The 27,178-nt window shown below is 39.5% G+C and overlaps 1 protein-coding gene across 1 annotated transcript in view; it reads right to left on the bottom strand.

The window, feature by feature from the left end:
- Window positions 1–929: 929 nt before the first annotated feature.
- Window positions 930–27,178, bottom strand: part of myt1a (myelin transcription factor 1a) — a 60,969-nt gene continuing 34,720 nt past the window's right edge. Inside the window, exons 13-21 of the mRNA XM_062427901.1 lie at window positions 23,143–23,205; window positions 17,155–17,223; window positions 16,850–16,912; window positions 16,677–16,760; window positions 14,368–14,589; window positions 13,919–14,010; window positions 13,541–13,644; window positions 13,073–13,216; window positions 930–1,073 (exon numbers count right to left, since the gene is read on the bottom strand). Of these exons, the coding sequence (XP_062283885.1) occupies window positions 930–1,073; window positions 13,073–13,216; window positions 13,541–13,644; window positions 13,919–14,010; window positions 14,368–14,589; window positions 16,677–16,760; window positions 16,850–16,912; window positions 17,155–17,223; window positions 23,143–23,205 (985 nt within the window). The remainder of the gene's footprint in view (window positions 1,074–13,072; window positions 13,217–13,540; window positions 13,645–13,918; window positions 14,011–14,367; window positions 14,590–16,676; window positions 16,761–16,849; window positions 16,913–17,154; window positions 17,224–23,142; window positions 23,206–27,178) is intronic.

Below are 27,178 nucleotides of genomic sequence, written 5' to 3'. Positions count from 1 at the left end.
GTTAACCTTTATTTCAAGAGCAACTTAAAGACTAATCCATACACAGCCATCATTAACACATAGACAGTACAAAATAAATATTCACCATCACTTTGTTCTTCATCACCAAATAAATACTAAATATGCGCAGCTCAATATTCCCTGTGTATTGCAATGTACTCAAAATAGTTGTGGAAATAAAAAGGAAAATCATAAAAACAAAAGCACCAGAAAGGAAACATCTTTAGAAAATTATTTAAAAACTTTCGGTTACAAAATATTTGCACTTAAAAAGATCCCAGTATTTTAAATAAATAATAAGAATATAAAACAATTCATTGTTGATTTCTTAAAATATCTCCTCTTTGTTCAGCAATACAGAGGAAATGAGTCCCTTCTTTTGGTTACCGTTTAAAATCTTATCAGGTAGCAGTTTGAAATTAAAAAAGTTAATAAATAGATAATGAATAATAAATAGGGCAACAAATATAAATAATACAGCAGACATGAATAAATAAGTTGTTAAATAGTTACACAGCAATAGTAAGAATGAATCTACAAACTAGTTCTGTAGGTGCAACATCACTATAGTCAAATTGAATACTATTAACATTATCATGTGGAGATGGGATATGTTCACTAACTAAGAGAATCTGCTTAGCTCAGGCTATTTACTGCAGTCCTGACTTCTCTGTCTCTGTGTACACCTAAAGATGACCATACTTACAGTAACAGTTTGATTCCAGTGTGCTACCACACAGGTTACATCCACACACCCTCATCTGTCACACTCACCATTGTAAAGCAACATGCAAACAAGAAACAAATGTAAAGAACAGATGAAAAAGTTCCAAATGAGAAGAATTAATTACATACAGTATCTAAAGGGTCTGGAGAGAAAGATAGGTGTAGTCACTGTGATGCCCCGCTTCCCGTCCTCCTCCTGTCTGTCACACTTCAATGCCCTTCACTGCCTGGTTGATGGACTCAAGCAGGGCCCGGTTCTCAGGGTTCTGATAGCAGTCTTTATTGGTAAACATGTGGGTCAGGGTCTCCACATAACTGTCAAAGTTCTGCTCTGACAGCGGCTCCTGCTGAACACAGACAAGTTCACAAGTCAGAAAACTGGCCATGAGAAGTTATACAGCTGCTTGCTGCTTGTATTTTATATATTATAATATATTGGTAAGATTTTGAGTATATTGTTACTCTGAGTGTTCAATTAGAATACGTGTCAAGTGTCAGAGTTGAGAGCTGCATACAGACTGACTTGTCATTTATATGAATGAGGCCAGTCTGGCAATGCTGCAGGAATACATGGTAAATGGACTGCACTTATGTAGTGCCTTCCTAGTCTTCTATACTACAAGCCACATTCACCCATTCACACACACACATTCCCTGAAAGCAAGGGCTGCCATGCAAGGTGCCAACCTCCTCATTAGGAGGATCTAATCATTCACACACACATTCACATTTGGGGTTCAGTATCTTGCCCAAGGATATTTTGACATGTGGATTGGAGAAGCCGGAAATTGAACTGCCAATCTTCCCATTAGAGGATGACCACATCCACCCCTGATGCCAATGCAAAATCATCCAGAAAAATGAAGCAGGACCAAGGCTCAACTTTTGCTGCAAATCAAAGTGACATGATGTGGCCTTGTTATTGCCAGTCACATACTTTACATGCACACATTCCTTACTGTCAAGATGAGGAGTAAAACATTTGCCAACATGATGACTTTTCAGAGTTTTAAAATCCTGTGTGTGAATTTTACAATCTGCTGTTCAAGAGGGTCTGAAACCGTCAAATTCATAGATTTGTTACTTTCTTGATAATGTGTCAGTGACAAAAAAGGGTTGGCAAGATGAGAAATTCGAAAATCTCTTTAAAATAGTTTTAAAAGCAGCATCAGGTTTATTAATGTGTATATTTTGTGTTTCTGTTGGTTTTATGTCATTTGAAATTTGCAAAAAAAAAGTTTAACCAAAAGTAAGGCCGAATGCTCCTGAAAATGTCCCATGGTGTAACCACAAAGAATGATAAATATTAAATATTTGAATCACCTACAGTGAATTTAAGTGCATTTATAAAAAGAATGACTTCATGTTAAACATAAAATGAAAAGAAATTATTGAGCAGGACAACAACATTTTTTTCTAAATAAGATGGGGCCAATGATGTAAAATTAGTTTTAAAACATTTTGTGGTCCGGCTTGAGTTGTACGTTGTTGCTGGACTGGGAACTCCTTTTTATTTTATGTTTTATTTTTGTTAAGAAAAAAAGAAAAGAATGGGCAGATACTGAAAAAAAAGACAAAATGTAACTCTTATTCATTTAATTGTAATTTGTCTGACCAAAACATCAATTAAAAAAAAAGAAAAAAACATTTTGTGGCGTTGCCAAAGTGGATTATATTTTGGTTCATGTTTATTTTCCTGTACATAATCAGATTTGTATAAAAAATACTGTAGTATTTTTTATACAAATCTGATACAGTGTCTGACCATGTTCCTTCTACAGTCAAACATCAGTTTGTTGAAGAAATGGAAACTGAAAATCAAATATGATAGTCAACAAGGTTCAGTGAACTTGGTTTTTCATGTGATTTCAGTTTAGAAAAAGATCTGACCACAAGAAATGATTAGGATATTATATTTTAAATCCAATCAAAAAAGCATTTAATAAATGAACTCATTTCTTCAACTGTAAATTCTGTGCTAAAAAAAAACAAACATTTTACAACAATCATTGTAATTTCATCTTTAAATTGAACTTGTGTTGTGTCATAGAGAAAAGACAAAATCACCTGACAACAACTCATAAGTCAACTCATAATTTGTCTTCTATTGTGAATACAGTTGATAAATATTTAATCTGACAATAAGAATTGTGGTTAACGTATCTTTGTGTGTGGGCAGAGAGAGGTAGGTAACTGGTTCCAGTCATCCATCATGAGTTCAGAGGTTCTGGGTCTGAGATGATGTTATATTATAAAGAGGTCAGGTGGTTCAGAGATGATATTATATTATAAAGAGGTCAGGTGGTTCAGAGATGATGTTATTATATTATAAAGAGGTCAGGTGGTTCAGAGATGATGTTATTATATTATAAAGAGGTCAGGTGGTTCAGAGATGATGTTATTATATTATAAAGAGGTCAGGTGGTTCAGAGATGATGTTATTATATTATAAAGAGGTCAGGTGGTTCAGAGATGATGTTATTATATTATAAAGAGGTCAGGTGGTTCAAAGATGACGTTATTATATTATAAAGAGGTCAGATGGTTGAGGCCAGGTGAAGACATTCTTCGCAACCAGCTGTTTCATGCAGAAGCATTCACACATGCTCTGTGATGAGCCAATTTTTCCTTGTTAGAAAATGGCATCAAATGGGGGAAATCCATTTTATTTATTTAGTGTTATTGTTTTATTTTTTATATTAGTAATGAAGTAGAAAACATGTAAATAATTATATTTCACAGATGTTATGTTTGAGTAACATTTCTCCTTTAAATGTATTATTGGATTTTTAGGTATTTTAAAGCTACTGTACATGTTCAAAATTAGGTTTTTTATGATCCATCTTTAATTAGCATCATACACTACTGATATCTAACACAATTAGCATCATAAACTGATATTTGACAGAATTGTCCTCTAACAGAAAGGCTTTTAATAGGACTTAAATGATGTAAGCACTTATACAATTTTTCACATTTCATTTTAAAATCAAATTTGACACCTGTGTGAGCACGTGGCTTTGGTCTCAATATTTGAAATGTAATTGTTAAAGTAAATTATTTTTTCTTTTTTTTCTCGGCATAGACACCTTTACTCAACAGTAGACACACACGAAACATGGGAGAGAGCGGGGGGTGTGACATGCAGAAAAGGACCTCCGGCTGGGATTCGAACCGGGGTGGGCTGCGTACGTGGCATGCGCTCTAACCACTCGACCACCTGCGCGGTCATTTTAATAAATTGTTATGAATTATCAATATTTTTCTAAGGCTACACCGTGGGTTATGTAAACTGAGCAAACCTGACTAAGTCCAAAAACTGGGTTTATGAGTATTTATCTAATATATTCTCTCAAAATGGATCAAATGCAGGAATTGTATACTCAGTCCACAAAAAAAGAATGTGTGCAAGGTATTCATGCATTTATTTTCAAATTTTAACCCCTTTAAATTTGACTAAGCCACAGGGACACAAAAAAAGTGGCGCCACGTCATTGAACCTTATATTTCATGTCATGCTTGTACATGAAGCAACACACCCTCTGTAATGGGTATGGAGGTGGTTGGACTCAAGTGCAGCACAACACCAGGGAGCAGTTTGACGCAGTTGTCATTTTCTCGCCTTGCACACGTTGTCTAAAATAGCAAATGCACTTACACCGGTCTCTATGCCTGTGGGTGTGTTGGTCTCAAAATGAGGTGTTGTCAGGTGCATTGGTGACGTGTTGCTATTTAAAGGCAGAGGAAAGCGATTGCGCCACTGACAAAAAAAAAAAGAATCACGTCTGAAGTCACTGGTGCATATTTCACTGTTATTTTAAGGGCGCATCACCAAGATTTTAAACAGGTGGGTGCACAATGCATGTACACTCTGCCATAATCTCAGGCGGGACCCCTCCGGAGGCCGGCAATGAAGACGGAGCCCCCCTGGTGGCTGGCGGCGGAGGCAGAGAAAGAGACAGGACCCCTCTGGAGGCCGGTGTCCAAAACCACTTGTCTGCACACTGGGCCCAAGAGGTACAGGGAGCTGGACCACCAGGGGTGGCTGTGCGTCAGCTGAAGTAGAAGCAGAGGCCGAGTCTGGGGTAGGCTGCACGCCAGAAGGAGCAAGAGCAGGGGCTTGCTGCACGCCAGCAGGAACAGGAGCAGGGGCTACCGCACGCCAGCCGTAACAGGAGCCCAGTAGCCTGGGTTCGTGAACTGACTGCAGCCGTTAACTGTTGCAACTGTATTGTTAGTGTTGTTATTGCCTGTGCCTGTTGACTGTCCTATTTGAGCACAAAAGGCAGTCATCGCTGTGTTTCACCAGGACGCCCTAAATCCTGTCAAGGCGGCTCAGTGGTGTGAGGTTGTGTGCTGGGTCCATGGCAGGCCGGATTGTACCACACAGCCACAGGCAGACAGGAACCAGTAAGTAAACTGGTGATACTTGTGGTCAAGGACAGAAGGCTGTTGTGTTTACCGGGGCAGAGACGAGGAGAGGAGGTCAGAGACAAGCCGAGTCGACACCGGGGAATCAGTCCGTAAACGAGTGCTGGAAGGTCTGGCATGTAGGCAAAGACAATCTTGCAGGTACTAGAGAGCAGAACTGTGACACCCTCACAATTAAAGCAATATTCTAAAAAAGCAGGGCAGTTTTGTTCTGAATCAACATAACAACAACACAACAACATTCCCACTTCACAAGACACAGGGATTACCTTGCAGTGGTTCTCAAACTTTTTCTGTCATTCCCCACTTTAGACAAGGGGGAATATTCAAACCCCACCTGCCCCCATCGCCCCAACAAAATACCACTGAGCTGTAAACCCCAGCCTCGGGGTGGAGTCAGAGGTCATCTCAGTAAACTGGTCGTCTTCAGTAGTACTCAAATCAGTAGGTGCTTCAGATCAAATATAAATAAATAGGCAGCAGGAGAACTGCATGGTAAAAGCTGCAGCAGTGAATAGTAAAGCACAAATGGCTTCATACAGAGTTGCATACAGAATTGCCCAATGCAAAAAACTACACACGATAACTGAGCTTATGAAGAGGGTTGCGCTAGATGTGCAGTGGACGCACTGTCATTCATAGGGAACCGCTAGCGTCAAAACAGCTAAGCCACAAACTAAACAAGGTTGTGACAGAGGTTTAGAGCGTGGTCAATTTGATCAACAGGGTGATGGGAGCTGATCATACATCTGAAGAAGGTGGCTCTCCAGGGGCAAAGTGTTATTGCGCGTCTTTGAGCTCAGCAGAGTTTCGGATGGAGGAGGATGATTTTTGGAGGATGAGCACATGTATGAGGCTGAAAGTAGGTTCAGTGATGAACTGTCTTGTGTTCCTCTGCTGGTGCTGGATTGCCAATTTTTGTGGTCAAATGTATGCATTTTGTAATGTTAATATTACTGCCCACAATAGCCTCCGACCCCTCTGTGTGGAAGTTTGTGTTCCGCTGCAATTAACATGCCAAAGTTAATCATTATTTTCGCTCTATGGTTTCAGGTTACATTTTTCTCCCTGTCTCCTATCTAATGTTCTTTTCATTTAGACTACATGAATGCTTTTAATGATTCCTTTGTTTGTGTGTGGGTGTTTTGTTTTTAGTGTTTTATTCAATAAATAAAGGCATTAATAAAGATGGGCATAAAAAGGAAAATGTCCTCCTGTTCGTCGTGCCCCACCTGTCATGTCTCTATTCCCCACCACTTTGAGAACCACGGCCTTAGAGAAACAGCAGATAGAGAAAGAAAGAACATGGAGAAGCTGTAGTGCAAGAAGAAGATGAAAAGCAATTTGAGATGGAGGAAATTTGGCAGAGCAGTGAAAAGATGAAAATGGAATTAGAGCAGGCCAAGTACTCCAAGAGGGCAAATATTCTTTTTTTTTTCTTTTTTTTTTTTTGGGGGGGGGGGGGGGGTCTGTTACAGGGGATTTGGCTTCCATTGGCTCAGCCCCAGGTGGTATTGATGCTAATTTGCATTTGGCACTGAAGTACTGTCCAATTCAAAGTCCACATCCAGCCAAGTACAAAAACACAAGGACAAAATGCCCAGATGTGTACTTAATCTGCACATTTTATCGAGGATCATCAGGAGCTGATTTATGTGGATTTGGGACAGCCAGGTATCCCAGAATGCATTTTGCACCAATCAGCAGCAAATAATGTGCCAGGCTAAAAACTAGTTTTCAAACGTGAAATCAACAATTTAGATTCCCAGTATGTGGCCAGTTTATCCACCTATTTGGAAATTTGCTCCAATGTTTTTGGAGATGTGTGGAGCCACTGGCAGAGTTATAAAGAGTACTGAAATAAACTAATCAAGTTGAAGTACTGTTACTTGATTGAAATTGAACTCAAGTAAAAGTAAGAAGTAGTTCATTAAAACAAGTAATCAAAGTAAAAGATACTTTGTTACTCCCCAAGGTTACACATGCATGAAAGAGGTGGAAGAGAGGTGTGTTAAATGTTTGGCTATGCCTCCTTTAGTGATTAGGGTAGGGCTGGGTGATATGACCAACATCTCATATTCTTCACCTGGTTCACTGTCTCTCTGTGTGTGCAGCACACATATGGAGGGCTCTGCCCCACCCCTGGTGAACCATATTTATTATTCTTTTATAACGAGATCCTGCATTATATCCATGAAGAACTTTGCTTTATTACACTGAACCAACCAAAGCCAGCATGTGCTCCTGTGTGTATTTTTACAGACCCAGAGGCTTGATGTGTAAGTCTGTATTCAGACCCAATCAGAAATTGATCTGATTCACCGGCTTTGTCGCTGCCAGCGCTCCCTCTCTTCAACAGCTTCAGCACCCTGTCCCTTGAGAGCAGACTCCCAGACTGAGTTGAAATTAAACAATTGCACATACATTTGGTAAATAACATGTGTAGGAGCCATTTCTATGTGAATGTGTGTAAGGTACCAAATTGGGCCAGTAGATGTCCTCATGATGTTGGGTGTACATTTCTATATAGGTGGGAACTTTCTGTCAGATGTCAGGTGTTGCTAGATGGAAGAGCACACAGTTTTTCGACCGCTCCGGGCTCCGCTCACGTTTGTTTGTTGTATGTGACACAGCTGAATGGACTTTATATGCACTGGCAATGGATACTTGCATGTTATTGAAGATCATTGAAACGGTGAGAAATAAAGAACGCATCAAATGAAGAAACAAATCCGGAAGCTGTTTGTTTCACAAGACACAAGTTATAGTCGTGCAGTAGCCAGCGCGTCGATTAGTTGTAGCCTGTCTATGCAGCCCCTCAGTGGCTATAAGTTTTAGGTTTAGCCGCTACAACATGTATAAAGACAGTCTCTACTGTTTTGTTGTCATTTATAGTCGCTTCGCTGTCTTGCTGCTTCTCTCCTCTTTCTCAGCATGGGCAGGGCTTAGCCTCTGTGTGTGCAGCAGCAGAGCGACAGACAGTAGTGGAGAGTTGACGACAATGTAACTCATTACCAAGAACAGTAATTTAATAATGTAATCTGCAGGAAAGATGGACTGACTCTATGATGTCATGCACTGTTTTTGTGATGCTGGTGGCTTTGTTTTGGAATTACATATTGATCTGATTGGCCTGTTTATGATGCAATGCATTTGATTGGTGTTTGGTCCAAGGCAGGGTTTTTTTTTCTAGCTTGCAATGTCCTTTGATCATTTTTAAGCACAAATAAATAATTAACTCAGTAACAGAAGAATGTATAAATGTACTCTACTTCATTTAAACCATACTTGAGTGAAATTACTGACTTAGAAAAATAAAAGTAAAAGAAATAGCTACTCAGTTACAGTAACGTGAGTACTTGTAATTCGTTACTTCCACCTTTGACCACTAGTAACCCAATTCCTGAGATGATTTGCCAATCAGCGTTCATTGTCATTGTGGTAAACTGATCTGTGCAACTCTTTGGTAATTTACCGCTGGCTCTAATGTCTCTATGGCATTTTGGTTTATATTATAATTCCTTTTGAAAGATTAATGTTAGTATTAGTTTGACTGTAAAGTGAAGTGTCATGTTTGTACTAGACAAGAACAACAGTGCTACCTCTGGGGCTCTATATGTACAGATATAATCACATTTTATACAAATGTATTAAAATGAACAGATTGTAGTATTGTATTGTATTGTTGAATTTTATTAAGCCACCTTTACTCGGTATTGAGAAATATCTAGTGAGTTGATTCATTGATGAATCATGATATCATCTTAGCTCAGGAGTTCTCTGTTCCATACTAAAAGTTACTCTCAGCAGCTTTGTGAATTGAAGGAAACTCTTTGTCCTAGCAGTAAGATAAGACTCTTTGTATTTGTCTCTTTGCCTATGGTCCAGTAAGAGTCAAGTCTTTCATCTTTAAGAGCTAGTACTGCAATTTACAATTTCATTCAGCAGACCTTTCATCCAAAGAGACATACATCTGAGAAGTGATATAAGTTTGAGTCTGATAGGACATACGTGCCAACAGGCAGAGCACAAAGGCACTGCACAGAAAGCAGACTTTTTATTTTTATTTTTTTTCCATTTTCTCTTTGGTAAATGCCTAACAATAGCTAAACCAGAGGTGGGACACTCTGTCTCCCTCTTGTTAGCAGGTGAAGAGTTTTACTGTTACTTTGTAAATTATTTTGGAAACAATAGAGTTGGCAGTAACATGGCCACTGCTGGCCATTCATCAATATCAGCTACCTGATGTTAAACACTGTTTAGACCAGGGCTCTTCAGCCCATCTTCAGTGGCTCCCTGTAGCTTTGACAAGCTCTTGCCCCGCTGAGACAGAGAAGAGAGGACAAGCGGAGCAGATAATGTTAGCCTCTGCTATATTTTGCTGTCAATTCTCGTCACGTTACTCTGCTCTGCTCTCAGAGAGTCTGTTCACTGCAGGAATACTACTACTTTATTCTGCCGTGATGTTCTGTATAAAAGGCCCGGACACGTAATGTGGGGACAGAGTTGCTCTGTGAATAATGGCGCTTTTCCACTATAGAGTTTCAGTACGACTAGACTCGACTCGACTCGGTACGGTTCCAGAACAGACCTTTTCCATTACAAAAAAGTACTTACTCAACGTGGGCGGGGTCGTCATAGCACGGCTGCACGAAACTGCCTTGACTTCGTTATATACGTGACACAAACACATAAACAATGGAGGACATTGAGGCAGTGGTGTACTTGCTGCTGTATGAGGCTTTCTGTCACACACAAAGCAAGAAAATTGAGCTGTGTGGTTGTAACTATGGTTGTAACACTGTTGCCGGTATTTAAAAATGCCGGGTTTGATTCTTGTGTGGGACGGCTCATGACTCTTCCAGTGACAACTCTTCTGACCAATCAGTGGCCGGCAGACTGTTGACGTCATATTTAGTATCGGCTTGGCTCGCTTGGAACATCGGCAGAGCAGGTACTAAAAAATTACCAGGTACGTTTCCAGTGGAAACGCAAAAAAAAACGAGTCGAGTCGTGCTAGAACTGTATAGTGGAAAAACGCCATAAGAGCCTACAGGTAGTCACAGAGCCGCTGTGGTCGAGTGTGGTTGAGAGTGAATGAATTGAGGGAGCGCTAACAAGAAAGCCGGTGAATCAGATCATTACAACGTTATTTTCTGATTGTTTCATAGCTGTTATGTTCAACAGCACAAATAATCAAATCCACACCCCTACTCAATCCAGAACACATAACATTTGCTGAAAAGTCACAAGTTGGAAATGAGTGAAAAATAGCGATTTTGTAGCAATAAAATGTCAACAGTTTTCTTTATTGTAGTTCCATAGTTTCATTAATGCAACATAAAATATAGTTTGTGTATATATAGTAACTATATAATACACTTTATTGGATGTGGTTTTTTTAAGGGTTTTTATTATTTATTTTAAGGGTCAAATATGTTTTGTGGCTCCAGGCGAATTTGGTGAGAAGGGACAAAAATGGCTGTTTTGATAGTAAAGGTTGCATATCCCTGCTTTGACAATAACATTTGAACCATTACAATCTGGGCACTATGTGTTGAAGGGGCTGTATTGCCCACACAGTTCTGCCTATGTTGATGTCAGAAGAGGAATAGCAACCACTTTCCAAAGAGGACACACATTTAGGGTCAAGCATGGATCTTGACTTCACAGTAAAGGCTGCGCTATCATCTTGGCAGAGAGAAATACAGCATTGCAAGTTCAGAGGATATGACTGTCTGACTTCCTAACCCCACAGATGGGTAACTGTGTTTCCTTGTTTGTAGAGTAATGAATCAATAGGCTAATTCCTTTACTGCAGATGCATTAAGTATGACCATTTATCTCCATGTTTTCGAGGTAAATACTCAAACATGGGGTGAATAGTCTGTTGCATAAAACTAGGGTTAACAGATTATTAGTACCATTCCAGTGTTGGGCCTCAACTAGGTGGTCAGATCTACTGACCACATTGGCAAGCCTACTTATAAACTAGGAAGTCTTTGTTCTTTAGGGCGCACTCACACTAGGCAATCGTACCGTGCCCAAACACGTTTGCCCCCTAAAGTCCGGATTATTTGGCTAGTGTGAGTGCAAGTGTACCGTGCTTGGGTACGGTACACTTCCCTGGCCCAGTACGCTTGGAAGAGGTGTGCTTGAGCACGGTACACTTGGTCACGCATGCGCACACGGTTACATACACAACGCGCGAAACGTGGTGAAGGCGTATGAACCATGCGACCATCCCTCCACAACAACAAAAGCAACGGCGGCGGCGAAGGGCTGAGGTTGGTCAGATGAAGAGGTGGAGTGTTTTGGTGGTGGTTTTTTTGTCATGACAAATCCTCCACAGATTCTGTAGAAAAGATTCACTATTTTTATTTTATTTGTTCCACTTCCTTTTCCTCACTTCACTTACTGTCTTCCCAATTCCTTCTCACTTGGGCTGTGTTCGAAACCGCATACTACATACTTCTATACTACATACTTCCATCCTACACACTAAACGACCAGAAGCAGACCGTTTACACTGAAGCTGATTTCATTTTAGCTCTAACTCTGTAAATGTACCACTTTATCGACATTTCTAACCTTTTTAGGCGAGAAAGTAGCTCTTTAGATCCACAATGTGAGGCTAATTTGTCCAAATAACACAAGTTTTGTTCCTGCGAATTCGGAGCCCCTCGAGTTAGCCGTAGCAACTAACGCACTTCCGGTCATTTTCACAAAATAAAACATGTCTTTTATTATTAAGAAAACCATAACGATAGAATTGGTGCTTTTATTTTGAAAACAGGAAGCGAACATATCCTTGCTGTAGCTAACTTGAAACCACAGAGTTAGTGACGTTTGTATTTTGGGTTTTTTTCAGAAGTTACGTTGCATATTGGGTAATTTGAGTCTGAGTAGTCAGCTCTTGATGCAAACTCTGCATTTCTGGCAAATTGAGTATACTTCTCGCATACTCGTTCCGACGCAGAAGCATAAATCAGCCTTAAATCGCATATTACGCAGTTGAAACACACTACATACTTTAAATGACGTCAGAGTTAGTACGAGTAATAGGAAAGTATGCAGTTTCGAACAGACCCCTTGGTTAGCCTTCTGTCACCCCTGATTATCCTGATTGAATTCACCTGTACACTCAAGCCCTATTTAAAGACAGCACTGCTTCTCTTTCCCTTTCACATGGTAAGAGGTTTTATCTTCTTTATTCCACATTATATCCTATGTACATTTAATATCCTTTAAAAACATCAGGATAATTTGATACGTGTTCATTTAATCTTGAATCTTTTTCTTTCAGCTACTGAGACCCATGTATGTCTTTTCTTTTTCCCTTTTTGTTCACCGCTGCAATCTAGATCATTAAAATAAATCTCGAGAGTGAATTAAAATTTCATGGTCTTGCTTTCCATGCATCCTGACCGATGTCCACCATGATAGTACACCTCCTTTGAGCTTCCTATTTTACAGATTCACTATTGCCTTTTCTATTATAACTATATCAGAAGAAGCTCTGCTTTCCTAGTTTCTTTTTTTTCTCCTCTAATTGCCTACTAACCCTGTTAGGCACGCACGCAAGCACAACAATCTTATCACCAGACCTGACATCCTCTCATAGTCATGTCAGCCAAGTCAGTCATACGCATACACATGACCACAGGCACATGCATTCACCTTTATGTGTTTTATGTATGTTTGCTTAGGTAGTGTTAGTTGTAGTGCGGTAATTTGATAACTGACGCATTTTAGTTGCAATATCGCTCATTCTGTTGTACGTTGTAAAGATGAGTCTCTTGTAATTATTATTATTGTGATAAGAGACTAGTAGAGAGAGGTAAACCTCAGACTCAATTATTTCTTAATGGTTTGTCGTCTTTTAAAACAACCCAAAATTATTGGGTATACTCACCATAGTGGGCAGGCGGATGTTGGTCAGGCTGTGAATCAGAGCCTGACTCAGGCCAGACAGCTCCAGAAACAAGGCCTCATTCTTCTCCTCAATCTCCTTATTTTCCTCCTCCATGCTCTTCAAGTTCTTCTCCATAGAAGAGATCTGAGGTAGGGAAAGACACAGAATATTGCCCTGAAGCAGCAACACAGACTGACAGCAGAAGCAGAGATAATCATTGTCATTGGCTCATCAGGCAGACACCTTGATAATGGCGGTTTATGAGGAGAATGCTTTTTGGAGTGCAGTTTCAGTACCATGTTTAGCCACTGGGATGAACTGGCAGCAGAACTGAGTTGCTACACTGTGTCTACTAATGCATCCATGGTGCATCCATGGTGCTGGTCTGACATCCATTTCATCTCCAGACCAACAGCCTTTACTCATTCTGCTGTCTGCTGTTGCTGTGAACTGACAAGCTGAGCTAACCTGAGTGTGCAGGTTCACCATGTCGGCCTCCATCTCTGAGTTGGACTCATTCAGCTCGTTAATCTCCTGGTTGAGCTGCTTGATGTCCTCATCGTTGTCCAGAACTGAGTGAGAGCAACAACACAGTTAGCAAACACAATATCAAGAACACTGTCAGTCCTTGCTCCACAATTTAGTGACTAATAATCTATTTAACTTAGACTTAATTATTTAACTCATTTCTCTGGAATTCATGTTTCTGTGGTCATGCATGTTATATGTTGATAGAGGTTGATGGACTTCTCATGTTTTAAGATGTCTCCAGGCAGTATTAGCAATAATAGTTTGATACATTTTGAACACTATATTAAACAGAGGGCAAAGTGCTTAAAGTGCTACCGTCACTGGCTCTGAACTTGGCAGTGATGTACTCATCTCCTGGGAACTTGGCTCTCTTCTTGTTGGCCGATGCTCTGGGACAACCTGACAGACTGAGACGAGCAACTGATCAGTGCTTACAAGGCTGAGATTTCTTATCAGAAGTTATACATGTCAAAATCTTATTTAAAAACTTAATTAATTGAGCTGATACTGTGCTTGCTTAGAATATAGGTAACATGGGGCTATGTATTGCTTCAGTACAGTACAACTCTATACATATATGATGATGATAGGGGCCCAGCTGCTTGTTTTGCTTTTGGGCCACAGTCAGGTAAATCTGACCATGAAACTTCCTTACAATTTACTGAATTCACTGTAATGTGAAATGAAAAATGAGCGTCCCAGAAAGTCATGCTTGAGATAACACTACTGTCTGTTTGATAAAACCCTCAGGTTTTTTAGGATACCTGCGGTGTGTCAGGAAACTGCCGTTAGCATGACCAGACCCATCGCAGCCTGGCGTGGGGCAGGTTGGGCCCTCGGTCTTGAAGGCTTTCCAGGAGAAGGGGGTGCCATTAAGGAGACCCTCCTTCTGGCGGCGTGCTGCCAGTGGACAGCCATAGGCACTGCGGTGGGTGGCATACTTCCCACTGATGTGGCCTAGACTGTCACAGCCAGGAACTGGACACCTATAGACAGGAAGAGCTGTCAGGTTACGTGTGTCTGTCAAGACCTTGCAATAGGATACTGACAGCAGATCAGACATGGATTGACTGACCTGCTTTATCAACACACAAGGACATGGGGGGGAAAATGAGGTGAAAGCAATAGCTGCTGCCAACTAGGATCAGCATCTTTGTATAATGTTTTTATGATTCAAATTAATGATTTAATTCTTGAGCATTTTACAAACTAACACTAACATTAAAACATTTTTTACATTCAGAGAAACATATGTGGAAGCAACAATTATTAGATTTAGGCGTGTATTTTACTGTTATTTTTAGGGCGCATTATAAAGATTATACACAATGCACGTACAGTCTGCCTGTTAAACATACACATGCAGCTTCACAGGCAGAAATGTAGCAGCACACAAACGCAAAACATTAGAAATAAAAGGATTACATCAACATAAAAATAATACATGTCATAATGGATAGTCATAATATTTATCATAATTAATTAACTAATTGCAATTAATGGATTAGATGAGAATGAGCCTTTCACTGTATGTTTGTGTGTGTGTGTGTGTGTGGGGGGGGGGGGGTGCAGCTGCAGACAGTCATTATAACTCTATGACTGATAAAAATCTATTTTAAAGAGAACCAAAGCTGTAATTAAAACATTAAAAAAATTGAAAACAAAGCACCATGACGTCTATTATGATGTGCAGCTGAATGCACAGTGAACTGTCAGGAGAGATGCGAAAATATCAAGCACACAGTGTCTGTTATCCACAGCTGGTTATACTGTATGAAAAGTTTCTTCTTCAATTCATAAAATCTGACAGCAGCAGAACTGATATGTTGACAAATCTGCAGCCTCTGAGATGCTGCACCAGAGCGCAGTGCCATTACGCACAGCTGTTCACTAAATCAGCTGATGACACCAGGCTGCAGTATAACCACACAGAGCTCTACACCCATCACACTGGTTGGTTATAACTCCATATTCTACTTTTTATGAATGACATTTCAGGTTAGCAGCTCATAAGCCAACTTTATGTTCAGCAAAAGTAACACGTTTTAATCTTGAAGCTCATTGCAAGCATATGCCTGGCACATCGACCATTTTTCTACATTAAAATAGCAAAAGTGGATTCGGACATGTACTAAATGCACGCTTTACACCATGTGCTAAAGATTGTTAAAATAGGGCCCATAATCTGTTAGACCAATATTTATTTTCCAAATCAAATCATTTCATAAATCAAAATGTTACAGCGACATTAAAGCCAGCACTAAATAACCAAGAGCTGCACAGATCAGTTCATCGCATTATGTTGTCTCCTGGATGACACTGACTGGCCGATCATCTCAAGATTCAGACTGCTAGCAGCTGAGATGACCAACCGGTCTTATCCGATTATCAGCTCCCCGCATCTCCGAAAGCAGTGGTGCAACTTTCCAAGTAGATATTATTTGAATAAACTGACCACATAGTCGGAATCTAACATATTCACAGTCCTACAACAACTACAACAGCATAATCTCTGCTATCACTGCCAGTTGATGCGATATGCATTCCAGAGTACTTTGTTTTGGCTGCCCTCAAGGATACGGATGTGGGGCCGGCTGTGGCTCAGGAGGTAGAGCAAGTTGTCCACTAATCAGAAGGTCAGCAGTTTGATTACCGGCTCCTCCAGTCCACATTTCAAACTGTCCTTGGCAAGTTTCTGAACCCTGAATTGCTCCCGATGTATGCACCAACGGTGTGTGAATGTTAGATTCCCCCTGATGAGCATGTTGGCATCCTGAGTGGTAACCCCTGCCATCTGTGTATGAATGTGTGTGTGAATGTGACATGTAGTGTAAAAGCACTTTGAGTGGTCGAAGGGCTAAAAGGTGCTATATAAATACAGTCCATTTACCAACCATTGGTGTGACATCACTCAGTCAGGGCATAGGAAAAAAATGTGCAACTATTCTTTAAGTTGGATAAAAGTCAGCTCTGGTTGTTCAGTACTTCTTCATTACAGCTGTGTCAGTGTCATTCTAACATTATCCAATACACATGCTTGATTGGTTAGAGCTAATGAGTCACTGTAGCTCACCGTAACAGCTCAGAGTCTTCCTTGTCATCCTTGGTGGGGGTTGATTTGATCCCACCCTTCTTGGCTCGTGGGCATCCGGACAGACTGACAGAGAGGAACACAGAGGAACAGTCTCAGCACAGGTTTTACAGAGCTACATTGATGGCACACCAGGCAGAATGAGGAGCTCCTACCTTCTATGTGAAGCGTAGTTTCCAGTAATGTGGCCTGATCCATCGCAACCTGGAGTTGGACACCTGAGACACACACAGACACTCTCTCACTTTACATTTTTACATTATAGTCCCACTGCAGGCACAAACCAGTTAGCCTCACTAAATTATTAGGGCTCACTGTTTTTGGTTTAGAGTTCTCATTATTGGAATGAAGTATTACTGATTTTTACTATTTTCTATCAGTGTTAAAAGGAGAGCAGGGGCAGACGTGTAGCTGCTCAGTGAACATGTTGGAGTTTAGAGACAGGAGAAAGCAGACATACTTTAGTTCAGCTGTGTGGGCAGCCATGAGGGTCCGAAGTGATTTATCAGCAAGAGGACAGCCTGACAGACTGGAAGATAGGTGAGAGAGAGAATGTCAGAAAAACCAGACTGAGAACATGATGTCTTGAGTATGAGTGAGGGAAAGAGTCAGAGGAGGACTGGGCAACACACACAGCAAGGACAGGAGTTAATTTACTATTCAGTCTCTACAAGTTGTGTAACAGTTGGGAGAGTAAAGTGATTAAAGGTGAATGTTTGTGTGTGAAGTCATCTCAGGCAGAATGATAATCTCAGACAAGAGTCATGTTCCCTTCTATGCCCGAGTCTTGGTGGTCAGCATGTTATACAAATACTGAGGTATGTGGGTAGAACTGAAGAGGCCATTTGAATTAAATCTATTCAACTATAGCAGATTCTTTGACTTATCCTTTTTTCCCTTCAGTGTACACCTCTAATGCAAAGTTTGCGATTTGTAACATTATACACATTCTATGATTGAAAAGAAGCAGAGAAGAAAAATCTTATATTACTTGCCCTCAATGTGCAGACTTCAAAACACATGTTGTTTAGTTCAGATTGTATATTTATTGTGTATGCATTTTCTTAAATTGAAAAATAATAACAACTGTTACATTCCAGGCAGGTTGTCATGTTATTGTCTCTTTCCCTGTGTTTTCAAAGGGCATGTAACAATAACAAATAACATTTGAAATGATTCCACAATGAATTCCTTAATAAAATCCACAACTGCTTTTAATGTAGTACCTGATTTACTAAATAAATAAACAAATGCAGTTTGGGTTCCGGCCTGATATGGAGCAGACATAAAGTGAGTGACAGCAAAGCTAACGTGAAACATGTTAGCAAAAGGCAGCAAACTCATAGTTGAACTTCTCTGTGATGAATTTCAATTCTCCCATAAGGCACTCTTCGTATGAGGCAAGAAATTGAGGCTATACGCTCAGAAACAACAAGCTTTCAAGGCCTGGGCCACGAGATGGGAGAGCAGATTAATAGACTCTGCCAAAACCATGCCCAGATAACAGCTGAACAAGCCAACATGGTGCACAGTCTCACTGATGCTCTTGACCACATTCAATCTTGAGGAACTGAAAACAAAAGAGCTGAAGCAGCTAAGAGACAAATCTTTTGATATTGAGAGCAGTAGTCTGCGACAAAATCTGAGGTTCATCGGCATCCTAGAGGGAGCTGAGGGTTCTTCTCCCATTACATTTATGATGGACCTTATCCCAAAGATTTTGGAGCCAAAAACGTTCCTTCTCTGGTAGCGACTGACTGTGATTGATTGCTAGCATCCAATCCTAGAAAGGGAGCCCAACCAGGACCCACATTATTATGTACAAAAGGAAAGAATTGTGTGCCTGAGGTGCTCTAGCTATGATAAGCAAACTCTGGGCCTCTTTCAACATTGTAAAGATAAAGCTCCAGGAAGCTAAGATCGACTTTGGCCTTTACTAAACTGCTGTCTCAGCTGTCAATCTAAATGGCATTCGGAACACTTTCGATTGTCTACAAGTGTTGAAAAATTTCTGCAAGGCTAAGATACCTTCACAACAGGGTGGATGATTGCTGCCAGGCTGGCTTGTGACGTGTTAACTGGGAGAAGCAGCGGCTGAGTGACCATGTGTGCAGAAGCTGAAGGACAGTGGGTTTTTCTTCACCCATTCATTTCTGTTTATGGAGTTAGTTTTTGATAACTGCAGATTGGGGTGAAAGATGGCACTGTCGTTCACTGGGAAAGCAGCAATGTGAAGACTGCAATTCAATTATTAATCAACTCTAATGCCAGTTAAGAGGTTACGGATTGGTTTGCTTGCTAACTAGCCCAGCAATGTTTACTCGTAGAGAGTTTATTCTGGCTCGTGGCTGGTAATTGAATATTGTGTTTAGCTTAGAGTTTAGAGCTTGGTTAGTTTTATCACCTGGAACACAAAATGAATTAATGGGGCTGTAAATTAAAGGCAGACATAGCATTTCTTCATGAAACTCAAGATCACAGCTGTTTACACTGGGTGGGCCAAGTCTACCATACTACTTCCAGTCTAAATCCAGAGGGGCAGCAATATTATTAAGCAAGGCTTTCCCAGTTATTTCTCTGTTAGCCAGGGTAGATGTTGTTGTAGAGGGGAAATTGTCTGTATATGCTCCCAATTATGACAACAATCAATTTTTCTCATGATTATGATCTTTGATCCCCAGTTTGAACTCTCGGGGCTTAATTATTGGGGAGACTTAAATTGTGTTTTAAACCCTAAATTGGACTGATCCTCCAACACCATCCACCCCCTCTCTAAGTCAGCAAGGAGTATAAAATTGTTTTCTAAAGGATTATGGGGCAGTTCAAAAACCCATCTGCTTATTCCTTTTCTTTCTTCTCCTCAGTCTTCTCCCCTGTCCACCCATCATATTCAGAGATCAATTATTTTCTTATTGACCAGAAAATTGTGTCATATGTCACGCATATGACACAATTGCCCCTGTGACTATGAGGCAGTTGTTAATTCTGACCACGTTGCATATATTATCTCCCTTTTTCCCCTCTGCTCTGAGGGACAAGGCAGGGTAGTCCCCTTTCTGTGCTTTTGTTTGTTCTAGCTTTTGAGCCTTTGATTATATGCAGGAATTTATAAAGAGGAAGTAGAAAACAGGTGTCCATCCTTGTATGCGGATGACAGGATTTTAACGAAGCCCTATGAATCCATTCTCAAAATATTGTCAATTTTAAAGGATTATGGTGAGATCTCTGGTTATAAGCTAAATGTATCAAAAAGTTGGATTGCCATTCAACAAGCTTGCCCAAGGTCTTTCATACACATTTGCCATTTAAAATGACAATTAAGTAATATAGTATAAATAAATATTTGGGTGTGATAATAACAAGAGATGTTTTCAGCTTGTATAATACAAACTTCAAGCTTCTATTTGAGCGTATTGTTTGTGATCCATCATCATCAATGCTGTGAATCAATGCTGTAAAAATTCCTTCCAAAGTGTTTGTTTCTAATTCAAACTATTCCTATACTATACTATTTTTATCGACAATCGATGCACTTTATATTTGATATTTATATTTTAGATGTCAGATTATGGATAGCATAATCGCAGCTCAACTCGGACAAAACTGAAGTTTTAGTCATTGGTAACGAAACCCAGAGAGAGAAACTCAATGAGGAACTGCATACACTGGCACTGAACCCCTGTGAATAGGTGAAAATGTTATCTTATCTTGTCGTCTTTTATTCAAATCTCAGTTTTGAACCCCACATTAGAAATGTCACTTATCATTGCCAAAGTGCACACTTTTATAACCTGCAAAATTGGTTAATTCAATGCTCTGATCAATTACAATTCATTCATTCAGCTGCATGTATGTTAACAAAGACCAGAAAGAGAACACACATTAGACCAATTTTTAAGTCTCTGTACTGGCTGCCTGTTTGCTTCAGAATTGATTTTAAGATCCTTTTAATAGTTTATAAAGCTCATAATGGTCTTAGTCCTACCCATTTATCAGATTTGCTTTTATCCTATAAACCTTCTAGAACCTTCAACTCTTTTAGTAGTGGCCTTTTAATGATACCAAATGTCAGAACAAAAACCCACGGAGAGACATCCTTTTATTACATGGTCCTCTGCCTCTGTCTGTAACAGTCTTCCTGAAAACCTGAGGGCAGCAGAGAATGTTGATATTTTTAAAAGCAAACTTAAGACCTACATTTAAAACTGAATTGTACTTTATTTATTCATCTGTCTTTTATTTTAAGTTATTGCCTGTTTTACTACTTTATTCTATTTTTATTTCTTGATTGTTTTCGTCTTCATAACCCACCTTTTAGTATGTCTGGTTTTACTTCATCACATTTCTCTTAGTTGTTTCATTATTTCATCTTATCTTTTTTCATTTTAATATCCCATTTGACATTTTTAGTTTTTTACTATCTTTTATTTGGTTATTCTGAATTTTTACATTTTTACAGCACTTTCTGATACCTTAATGTGTATGAAAAGTAATTTACAAATAAAGTCTGATTGATTGAGTCCTGAAAAAGGGGCACAATATCTTTTATTAATAATTTCTAATCTAATTTACAAAGTCCATCTCTAGAGACTCTGAGGTATATATGGGGGGAGATTTTAGAGTGACTGTGTTATCAGAGCAATATGTGCCCGGCATGGCCTCTTTCAGTATAGTTGCTGCATCACCTTTATTTTTCAAAAGTTAAACTCTCTAAATAGACTCGGATATGAACCCTACTTGTAACAGATGCAAACTTTCACCTGTCTCTGTAGCACAGTCATTCTGGCCATATCCTAATCTGTCCACTTATTGGAGTTCAATCTTCAAAACACTTGAAATGATTCAATAATTCCGCCAGATCTTTTTATAGCTCTTTTTGTAGTAGCAGGAGAAGACAGTAATAATGTTTCTGGAACTAATCTTAAAATAACAAAGTTTGTCACCCTGTAAACACAAAGATTGATCCTTCTCCAATGGAAGTCTCATCTTATTTTGTGCAACTGTCCTTAGTTCTCAGCATTGTTTTCCTTTTTGTATATTTAAGGGGCTGTTTTGTATGTACAAAAGCTGCATAGGTGTTGCCACACACATCTAAAATAAGCATATATAATTTAATATATAGTAAGCATAATAAACAACATTTGACTTGCCTTGTTTGTAATTGCCATACTTTTGACATTTCTGTCTTTATATAAGCTATGTAAGGTTTCTAAGAGAGTTTGTGGTCTGCAATTACACCCCAAAATGCCCTCTAAATATTTATTCCATCTAAGGTCCATCTTTCCTGGATGTACTATTTTCAATGTTGTTTTTGAATGTGCTTCTATCTCCTCTCCTTTCTCTCTCTTTCCTCTTTATTTTCTCCATCTCCCCCTCTCCTTCTCTCTCTCTCTTTCAACCCCGACTGGTCAAGGCAGATGGCTGCCCACTCAGAGCCTGATTCTGCCTGAGGTTTCTTCCCGTTAAAACATAGTTTTTCCTTGCCACTGTTGCCAAATGCTTGCTCATGTGGAATGTTGGAGAGAGTATGGCCTAGACCTGCTCTATATGTGAAGTGCCTTGAGATGACTTTTGTTGTGATTTGGCGCTATATAAATAAAGATTGATTGATTGACTGAAATATATTAAAACATCTATTTCTTTCTCTTTCAACATCTGTATATTATAATATCATCAATATATCATATCCATCCTGCTTTTTGATTCTGCGAAACAATACCTTTGGTTTTACATCCAACCACCTCTGAAGCTTAAACATTTATTTTTATCTACATTATCCTAAAGTATTTTTAAATCAAATCAAAATAAACCTCAATGTAACTGATACTTCCAAAATATTGTTCATATATAACTTGAAAAGTGTAGGGCCCGAAACCAACCTTTGTAGGACCACATACATTCAGATTTATTTGCTGCAATATTTACTTATTTTGCTCAGTCTCCTTATGCATTTTAATGGCGTTAAAAATGAGAGAACAAAAGCAACACTCTTGTCCATCATTTTTCAAGTTTCCAACATATTGTACTTAACACAGCTGCACACGGCATGTTTGAACAGAAAGCTAGCTTTTTTGCCCAACATTTACAATAACTGCTACTACCATATTAAATCTAATTGGTGACAAGTAGTGGTACTCATTTGGACAGAAATCTTGACAGGCAGGACGCCATACCTTTCTGAGCCAGCACTGCATCATGCTCAGCTACATTTTCACAGGCTGCTACCAGATTTGAAGTGGGATACTTTTTTGTGAGAGCCAGTTTCTATTATTTCCACCAAGAAATTCTCAAACTGGAAAATAGTGGTCACAAAAATTTGATTCACTGGAAATCCAAACTACATTGAAAACATCACACTTTAACCTAGAAGAAAATTACCTGTTAGCGCAACCACAATTTAAATTGGAAAGCACAAAAAAAAGTTTGCAAGTCAGAGTACAGGTCTTACCTGCGATGAGATGCGTAGTTGCCAGTGATGTGTCCACTACCATCACAGCCTGGGGTGGGACATCTTGAGCCAAGACACAATTGCAGATCAGTTCATTGCCATAGAACAGGGACATATGCCAGGGACTTGCCAAAAAACACTACAGTATCACTTTTGACTTGTTTCATTACGCAATAATTTCGTTTTTTTATATTTAATTTCACTTTTTCTGGTGTGCCATTGTGGAAACTCTGAGATTCATGCAATGTGTTCGTATCGGATGGGATGGATGGTGCAGATTGGAATGATTTCCATGTTTGAGGCTTAAGAGAGAAAATGTTTCCAAATGAGTCAATGCAATCCTCATTTACAAATATAACATTTTATCCATTATATTTAGGTGAGCAGACCTTAAATAATGGACTTTGACTAACAGGATGCATGTTTGTTTGGGGTGGGTGAGGCTCAGAACTTAGAGCAGCGTCAATCGATCAGAAGGTCTGTGGTTCGATTCACAGCTCCTCCAGTCCACATGTCCACGTGTCCTTAGGCAATATACTTAACCCTAAATTGCTTCTGATGGCTGCGCCAATGTTGTATGAATGTGCGAGTGAATGTTAGATCCTCATGATGAGCAGGTTGGCACCCTGCATGGTGTCCCCTGCCATCAGTGTATAAATGTTTGTGTGAATGTGACATGTAGCGTTAAAGCGCTTTGAGTGGTCAAAAAGACTAGAAAAGCACTATATAAGTACAGTCAATTTTAAGACCTTTCTGTCTTATTATATTATATTATATTATATTATAAGCCAAATATACTGGAGTTTACATAAAACATGACTTGGATGTTGTTGTGAATAGTATTCACAAAATGAAAACTGGACATTAAGGTAACTCTAGTATGACACAAACACAGCATGAAGCTTAAATAGAAATATCTTCAGTGTTCTTGTTTGCTTCTTCATTTGATAGATTGATTGTGATAGTTGATACATGCATGTCCCATTTGAACTCCAACCAGATTTTAGGAGCCAGATGCATTATAATATACAGACGAGGGACAAATTAAAGGAAAAACCAACATAAATTGTCTTAGTAAGGTGTTGGGCAACCACTTACCGCCAAAACAGCTTCAATGCACCTTGGCATTGATTCTAAAACTCTTCTGGAGAGATGAATACCATTGTAGTGGAGAACGCGTGTCAAACACGTCAGTCCAAAATCTTCCATAGGTGTTCAGTTGGGATGACATCTGGTGACTTTGAAGGCTATACCATATGATTCACATACTCATTTTCATACTCATCAAAGCATTTAGTGACCCCTTGTGCCCCATGGATAGGTGCACTCTCATTTTGGAAGAGACCACTCCCATCAGGATAGAAATGTTTCATCATGGGATAAAGGGGCGTCCACATCAAGAACTACAACTATAACGATAAGAATAAATATACTGTAGTTTTAAAATTTGTTTTAATTCAAATGGATGGCGGAGTCCACAACACAATGATAATGACGACAGTGGTGAAAGATATCATTGAGATCACTTTCAGAGCGATTTGATGAACGATAGAAATGCTGACAGTGAATCAAAATCCTTCGCCTAAACTATACTGCACAAGAAAATCTGCATCCAGTCTGACATTTCCAGTAAAACTTCAAAACAAAGGCATGACACTTGGCTTTATTTATTTATATTTATTTATGTTATTGCAGCTTTCCTTCTCTCTCACCATGGACTGATGCACTATAAATTGGAGCAGAATGACACCCAGAGGTGATTTCTTTAGGTTTGTCTCTCTTTATTATAGTCTATAACAGAGGTCAATAATAGGCAGACCCCAGTCCAGATCCAGACGCAGATGCTGTCCTATCCGGACCTTTAACTGCTGAAATATTGAGGATTGCAAAATTTTGTCCAAGTGTTTCTATTTTAAGGGGCGCAGTTTCTCAAGCTATAACAGTAAAAGTGGGGCTGCCATCGGAAACTCACAGACCACTATGCATAGCCAATCTTCTCATGTGACGCTGTCATGGCACGCATTCTGTGGCCTTAATTTATACTCTTTAGTTCCACCTTGTGGCAGTTTGTAGTAAAAAACATTGCTAAATGCAAAGTGTTTTCCTATTCGTTAGTTCAGATCATGTGACTTGTAAGTTAGAAGTCAGCCAGGAAGTGCAGTGTGCATAACTCTCTCCATATGGTTAGCCTAAAAGATTTTCTCCTGAATATTAAGCATTGTGAATTAATTTTGCAACAGTTTGTAGCCAAAGCATTATACGTTGTATTTATTTCAGTTTTACAAAAAAGGAATGGAAAGAAGAGTAAAAAGGACTCAGTAAAACAGTTCAACTTTCAACAATGTGAAATACTTAGGAAGATGGAAAGAGAAATTTGGGTTTAATGGGAAACTAACCACAGAAACATGTGCTAAATTGTTGAAAGAGAAGGAATTCAAATTATTATTCAAGATTTACTAAAGGCAGTAGTGATCATTGAATGCCCAGATTCACCCTGTAACACCCCACTGTTTCCTGTAAAAAAAAGGCTCCACCATCAGTAGGCTGGAGAATGGTTCAAGACCTGCAGCAGTAAACAAAACTGTGGTACCACGGGCCCCCACGGTCCCCGACCCACACACTCTCCTTAATGATCTTAAGCCAGAAAATAAATTATTTTCTGTAGTAGACATTAGCAATGCGTTTTTATCAGTACCTGTTCATCCAGATAGTCAGTTCTGGTTTGCATTTACCTATTAGATGAAAAGGTACACATACACTAGGATCCCACAAGGCTACTGTGAGTCTCCCAAGTAATGTCAACTAATCTAGCAAAATTCACTCCCCCAAGGGGAAGTCAAATTCTGTTAAACGTAGATGATATTCTATTGGCAGCAGAAAAACAAGAAGATTGTGAAGCAGACACAGTAGAATTATTGAGGTTTCTAGCTGAACAAGGTCACAAAGTCAGTAAAAATAAATTACAACTTTGGCAAACCACAGTCAAGTACTTAGGTTATAACCTATCTCATGAAAGAAAACACCTAGATGAAAATAGGAAAACTGCTATACTACAAGCACCTAAACCTAGGACAAAGACACAGATGATGTCATTCTTAGGGATGACCAATTTTTGCAGAAGCTGGATATCAAATTAGGCTGCTGTTACAGCGCCCTTGACAGCACTAATTTATGATACGCCAATGGCAGCCTCTGATCCACTAGCATGGACAATAGAAGCTGAAGATGGTTATTGGTGAGTTCAGCAGTATTAGGGCTACCTGACTATTCTAAACCCTTTACTCAAACTGTTTATTGTAAAGAAGGATTCCTGACCTCAGTTCTTACCTAAGGCCATGGAGGGAAAAACAGACCATTGGCCTATTATTCCTCAAAATTATATTATGTAGCCAGAGCCCTACCAGCATATGTACAAGCTGTAGTAGCAGCCTCTATGGCGATACTATCTTCAGCATCTATAGTACTGTTCCATCCACTATCATCCGGCGCCAGCGTGAGCGGGCGGCCTCCCAGTAGCTCTCGTTGTTTACGTCTTTGTTTGTCTTTTAACTACTTTTTTAAATTTACTTTTTCAACTATTTTTCCGCTTGCAAACCAGACATGTTATATCCTATGGATATGGATACCACTCCGCAGGAAAGTAACAGCACAAGGTGGATTTACCTGAGGAATCAGTTACTTGAGCTGAGAACAAAGGGAACTACAGACAACACTTACGTTAACAGCATACCGAAGGAGATGAGACGTCCCTACCGAGACTGCAGAGCGGGGGCTAAATTTAAGGCAAGGGTCCTGGCGAAGCGGTGGAAGTATAAACCGTCCATTCCTTCATGTGTGATTGGTAACATTAATTCACTCACAAACAAAACTGACGAACTGGAATCTCTGGTGAGGAACGTTAAACTGTACAGGGAATGCAGCTTGATGGTTCTTACGGAGACGTGGCTGAACAATAACACACCAGATGCCAACATTGAGCTTCCCGGTTTCTCACTTGTGAGGGCGAGACAGAGACCCGAGTTTGAGTGGAAAAAGC

Source organism: Scomber scombrus, chromosome 10, assembly GCF_963691925.1.
Source record: "Scomber scombrus chromosome 10, fScoSco1.1, whole genome shotgun sequence".
NCBI lineage: Eukaryota > Metazoa > Chordata > Actinopteri > Scombriformes > Scombridae > Scomber > Scomber scombrus.
This window is presented reverse-complemented; position numbering and strand designations above follow the sequence as displayed.